At 42.8% G+C, this 6,242-nt stretch overlaps 1 protein-coding gene across 1 annotated transcript; it reads left to right on the top strand. All coding sequences in view use genetic code 11, as the record gives it.

Moving 5' to 3' along the window:
• Positions 1–202: 202 nt before the first annotated feature.
• EGR_06436 (hypothetical protein) lies at positions 203–3,898 on the top strand (the record flags this gene model as incomplete). The annotated part of the gene is made up of 3 exons (XM_024495685.1): positions 203–316; positions 645–791; positions 3,701–3,898. The coding sequence occupies 3 exons, from the start codon at positions 203–205 to the stop codon at positions 3,896–3,898; spliced, it is 459 nt and encodes a 152-aa protein (XP_024349961.1).
• Positions 3,899–6,242: the final 2,344 nt, after the last annotated feature.

Raw genomic sequence — 6,242 nt, 5'->3', positions numbered from 1 at the left:
TGCCTCTTTTTAGGCTAAAATTATGTACGCGCTTAGGTGGGTTCTGACTGACCAGCGACCACGAAGAATGTCTAATTGCTACATACTTGTGTTACTTTATTTAGTTGTTTGGTCTTAGGACAGTATCCTCCCACAATTTTACCACACCATTCTCTTATACTTTTTTGTCCTGCTTCCACATGTCTACGTAGCCTTAGCCGAGATGTTTTCCACTTCCTTCCTCCTTCTTCTCTCCCTAACACCCCTGATTTCCGAACAAGTCCTGTGTTTCTTTTGCACAGAAGTGATTGCTCGTTCGCGCTGCGTGCTAGACCGAGTGCGTTGTTGCCTCGCTGCTCTTATAATTTCAGGGAATAATCGTTCAAAAATGTCTTTTCAGTTTGTTATTTCACTCAAATTGACAGTGAGGCATCATCACTTGTGGCTACTTTGGGTGCTAGTCAGGTGGAACACCATCTAAAGGGTAACGAGCCCTGAAGTGCTCACTTCACTGTATCAGTGCCTTTTAATTGCACCATATAGCCAGCAGCGTAGATCGTAACATAGTAAGCCCACTTAGCAATGCCAGCCTTCGTTCAAGTGTCATACAGAGAATTTAACGAATCACACACGTGTACAGAATTCCTTTCTGTTTGACTATTTAGATCTGTCCAACTGATGGCCAATCTCCGGATGCTCTGGGTGTCCCGCTCTCGTTATCTTCCTACCTGTTGGCCCATTTCAAGAAGAGACGTGCTTCAAGTGCACTCATGACCAACCAAAGACGCTCGCGTAGTCTCCACTGTCTTGCTGTCATGCTTATATACACTTGTCGCAGCCTCCCATGCTCACTCATACGTTAGGAAAAGGAAAGCTGTTCAGCTCCAATTGTCTACTGATTATCGGATTTGGAGGAAGGAAGAATTCAACCTCAAGCAAGTAAAAAAGCCAACTTTTTGCGACACCGCCACATGATTCCATCGAGTTAGACGCCTCTGCCCTGAAGACAATCAACACCGTCTATCTCCAAAGTAAACATAAAATCGAATTTCACCTCAAACGCTTACTGCTTGTAAAATTCCCCTTTCCAGCAATGCATCATCTTCCAAAAATCAAACTTGTCGAATCATAAAGAGAAAACGGACACTGATCTCCAGTAAAACACAGATATTTTGCAAACATCTCACTAAATACTACAAAAAATAAAATATTTTTATCTGGCCATTGCCCCCCGACCTAAAAACCTAAATCTGGCAGTGGAAGGTAAAGATAATTTAGATGATATATTTGAATTAAATTCACCTGGGTATTTGATCTTTAAACTACAATCTAGTGGATTCTTCCAGGAGTTATGTGCATTCGTCCTAGACTAAAAGCTTGGGTGACTAGAACGCCAGAATAATCGTTTTGTCCTTTGAGACTCTGAAACGAAATGCCTTAGTATGAAAATATATTTAAAAATTGGTAGTTGCTAAGTTCCACTAACACAATTTGTCATTATCGGCTCGCCCTCTGATGCCAAGTTCATATTATGTTATTTGTGCTTAGTTGCCAACCCTATGTGAGAGGATTTGTGGCTTAAGATCAAGCCACAGGTGGTCTCGTGATCGCTCCGTTTCAGCTCCGGCACTTTAAAGCCCACCAAGGCCAGTTTACAACAGGTTAGTAGGCACCAGTTTTATTTACCGGATGACTGAGGTGACGGGTGAGATAGAGATAGGTGGTGAGAAAATAAATAAGATGAAGTTTACATGGGTGAATGGTACGGCGGCGCATATTATCCATCATATTCCGTAAACTCGCATTATCTTGAGACAGCTATACACCCATCTGCATGTGATGGAAAATCCATGTATCCAATTACTGACTCTCAGTCCATATGTCAAATCATTACAATGCAGAGATTGCTTTCTGAACATTTAACATATTGTTTGAATCCGACAAGTCACAACAACATTCTGCCGGCTTGTCACTCCTCCAATTCATTATTTGCATCCCGCCTGCGAGCGATGGCTAGTTGGTTCTGGCAATCTCTCTCAACGTGGATGGATATAACGCATAAGTGTGTGCATCCGTTGAGCATCATTTGTGCAACATCGCGAGGCTTCCATGAAGACGAAAGAAGACATAATACTCGAGCAGAATTTGTATATTCGCATGGAGAAGGTATTTGTGCTACTGCTATGGACAGAAGGACAGCCTATCCGGGGAGGTGCAAAGGCCAAGTCAAAAGTGGCTCCTCACCGAAATGGCGAGTTTAACGACCGTCGCATTACGTAGCCCCTCTCTTCTTTTGAGCGTCGTCCCCGGCGCTCCCCTTGGTCAACCTTCCGTATCAGCCATCACAACATAGTCGGTGCTGTAAAGAAAATCCCGCGATCCGGCCGTTCCAGTCATCAAATTAGCGGGCATCATTACAGATGCTTGACCTCCTGGAAATTTACTTGGATCTGGAGTTCCGTTTAGTTTGAGAAATGGATTCAAAAACGGGAAATTGTGCTGGCCATCATACGTGTTCATAGATAGATGTAGGAACACTGTCCTAAAAGCAGACTTGTGTAAGGCAGGATGGGATTTAACACAGGTCCTTGGGAAAGGGTTTCGCGTCTGTTCCTCCTCGATACGTTGTTACCACTTCGGAAATGCCCAGCTATATCTATCCAGGATCTATTTAGCTAGTTCGGAAATGGAGGAGGTATTGCAAATTCACATAACCAACAGCTTTAAGCAGGTACGGTAAGGAGGTCTGTAACGAAACTACCATGTAGTTCACGGCTAATGTCGCCTCAGTTGTTGATGGCTTTCCTACAAATTCACCTAAAAACTGCCTCGGTAATTCATTCCTTTCATCTTACTTAGCAGTCGAACTTACTATGCCTTACAAATACTTTCAGTTGCGTTTGCTTACAACACTTGAACCAATTTTACGTTGCCTATTGACCCAGGTCGTAGCCAAAGATGTTCTTCTGGTAAGTGTTTTCACTTGGCTAAGCATTCTTTCCTTACCTATGAAGACTAAACAAAATATCTCCGCCTGAAAAATTGGGTTGTAAGCAGTGGGTGAAGTCAAACATGAATGCCTCTTTTTAGGCTAAAATTATGTACGCGCTTAGGTGGGTTCTGACTGACCAGCGACCACGAAGAATGTCTAATTGCTACATACTTGTGTTACTTTATTTAGTTGTTTGGTCTTAGGACAGTATCCTCCCACAATTTTACCACACCATTCTCTTATACTTTTTTGTCCTGCTTCCACATGTCTACGTAGCCTTAGCCGAGATGTTTTCCACTTCCTTCCTCCTTCTTCTCTCCCTAACACCCCTGATTTCCGAACAAGTCCTGTGTTTCTTTTGCACAGAAGTGATTGCTCGTTCGCGCTGCGTGCTAGACCGAGTGCGTTGTTGCCTCGCTGCTCTTATAATTTCAGGGAATAATCGTTCAAAAATGTCTTTTCAGTTTGTTATTTCACTCAAATTGACAGTGAGGCATCATCACTTGTGGCTACTTTGGGTGCTAGTCAGGTGGAACACCATCTAAAGGGTAACGAGCCCTGAAGTGCTCACTTCACTGTATCAGTGCCTTTTAATTGCACCATATAGCCAGCAGCGTAGATCGTAACATAGTAAGCCCACTTAGCAATGCCAGCCTTCGTTCAAGTGTCATACAGAGAATTTAACGAATCACACACGTGTACAGAATTCCTTTCTGTTTGACTATTTAGATCTGTCCAACTGATGGCCAATCTCCGGATGCTCTGGGTGTCCCGCTCTCGTTATCTTCCTACCTGTTGGCCCATTTCAAGAAGAGACGTGCTTCAAGTGCACTCATGACCAACCAAAGACGCTCGCGTAGTCTCCACTGTCTTGCTGTCATGCTTATATACACTTGTCGCAGCCTCCCATGCTCACTCATACGTTAGGAAAAGGAAAGCTGTTCAGCTCCAATTGTCTACTGATTATCGGATTTGGAGGAAGGAAGAATTCAACCTCAAGCAAGTAAAAAAGCCAACTTTTTGCGACACCGCCACATGATTCCATCGAGTTAGACGCCTCTGCCCTGAAGACAATCAACACCGTCTATCTCCAAAGTAAACATAAAATCGAATTTCACCTCAAACGCTTACTGCTTGTAAAATTCCCCTTTCCAGCAATGCATCATCTTCCAAAAATCAAACTTGTCGAATCATAAAGAGAAAACGGACACTGATCTCCAGTAAAACACAGATATTTTGCAAACATCTCACTAAATACTACAAAAAATAAAATATTTTTATCTGGCCATTGCCCCCCGACCTAAAAACCTAAATCTGGCAGTGGAAGGTAAAGATAATTTAGATGATATATTTGAATTAAATTCACCTGGGTATTTGATCTTTAAACTACAATCTAGTGGATTCTTCCAGGAGTTATGTGCATTCGTCCTAGACTAAAAGCTTGGGTGACTAGAACGCCAGAATAATCGTTTTGTCCTTTGAGACTCTGAAACGAAATGCCTTAGTATGAAAATATATTTAAAAATTGGTAGTTGCTAAGTTCCACTAACACAATTTGTCATTATCGGCTCGCCCTCTGATGCCAAGTTCATATTATGTTATTTGTGCTTAGTTGCCAACCCTATGTGAGAGGATTTGTGGCTTAAGATCAAGCCACAGGTGGTCTCGTGATCGCTCCGTTTCAGCTCCGGCACTTTAAAGCCCACCAAGGCCAGTTTACAACAGGTTAGTAGGCACCAGTTTTATTTACCGGATGACTGAGGTGACGGGTGAGATAGAGATAGGTGGTGAGAAAATAAATAAGATGAAGTTTACATGGGTGAATGGTACGGCGGCGCATATTATCCATCATATTCCGTAAACTCGCATTATCTTGAGACAGCTATACACCCATCTGCATGTGATGGAAAATCCATGTATCCAATTACTGACTCTCAGTCCATATGTCAAATCATTACAATGCAGAGATTGCTTTCTGAACATTTAACATATTGTTTGAATCCGACAAGTCACAACAACATTCTGCCGGCTTGTCACTCCTCCAATTCATTATTTGCATCCCGCCTGCGAGCGATGGCTAGTTGGTTCTGGCAATCTCTCTCAACGTGGATGGATATAACGCATAAGTGTGTGCATCCGTTGAGCATCATTTGTGCAACATCGCGAGGCTTCCATGAAGACGAAAGAAGACATAATACTCGAGCAGAATTTGTATATTCGCATGGAGAAGGTATTTGTGCTACTGCTATGGACAGAAGGACAGCCTATCCGGGGAGGTGCAAAGGCCAAGTCAAAAGTGGCTCCTCACCGAAATGGCGAGTTTAACGACCGTCGCATTACGTAGCCCCTCTCTTCTTTTGAGCGTCGTCCCCGGCGCTCCCCTTGGTCAACCTTCCGTATCAGCCATCACAACATAGTCGGTGCTGTAAAGAAAATCCCGCGATCCGGCCGTTCCAGTCATCAAATTAGCGGGCATCATTACAGATGCTTGACCTCCTGGAAATTTACTTGGATCTGGAGTTCCGTTTAGTTTGAGAAATGGATTCAAAAACGGGAAATTGTGCTGGCCATCATACGTGTTCATAGATAGATGTAGGAACACTGTCCTAAAAGCAGACTTGTGTAAGGCAGGATGGGATTTAACACAGGTCCTTGGGAAAGGGTTTCGCGTCTGTTCCTCCTCGATACGTTGTTACCACTTCGGAAATGCCCAGCTATATCTATCCAGGATCTATTTAGCTAGTTCGGAAATGGAGGAGGTATTGCAAATTCACATAACCAACAGCTTTAAGCAGGTACGGTAAGGAGGTCTGTAACGAAACTACCATGTAGTTCACGGCTAATGTCGCCTCAGTTGTTGATGGCTTTCCTACAAATTCACCTAAAAACTGCCTCGGTAATTCATTCCTTTCATCTTACTTAGCAGTCGAACTTACTATGCCTTACAAATACTTTCAGTTGCGTTTGCTTACAACACTTGAACCAATTTTACGTTGCCTATTGACCCAGGTCGTAGCCAAAGATGTTCTTCTGGTAAGTGTTTTCACTTGGCTAAGCATTCTTTCCTTACCTATGAAGACTAAACAAAATATCTCCGCCTGAAAAATTGGGTTGTAAGCAGTGGGTGAAGTCAAACATGAAAAATAACACGCATTGACTGAGTAGTTGAGTAGGGTTTGAAATAGGTATTCATACATTCATTACTGTTGCTAATTCAGGCTTCCAATCCTACTTGTAAAAACTGTTTGATGCCATTATTTTAATAAAGAGC

Source organism: Echinococcus granulosus (assembly GCF_000524195.1).
Source record: "Echinococcus granulosus chromosome Unknown EG_S00056, whole genome shotgun sequence".
Lineage (NCBI taxonomy): Eukaryota > Metazoa > Platyhelminthes > Cestoda > Cyclophyllidea > Taeniidae > Echinococcus > Echinococcus granulosus.
This window is presented reverse-complemented; position numbering and strand designations above follow the sequence as displayed.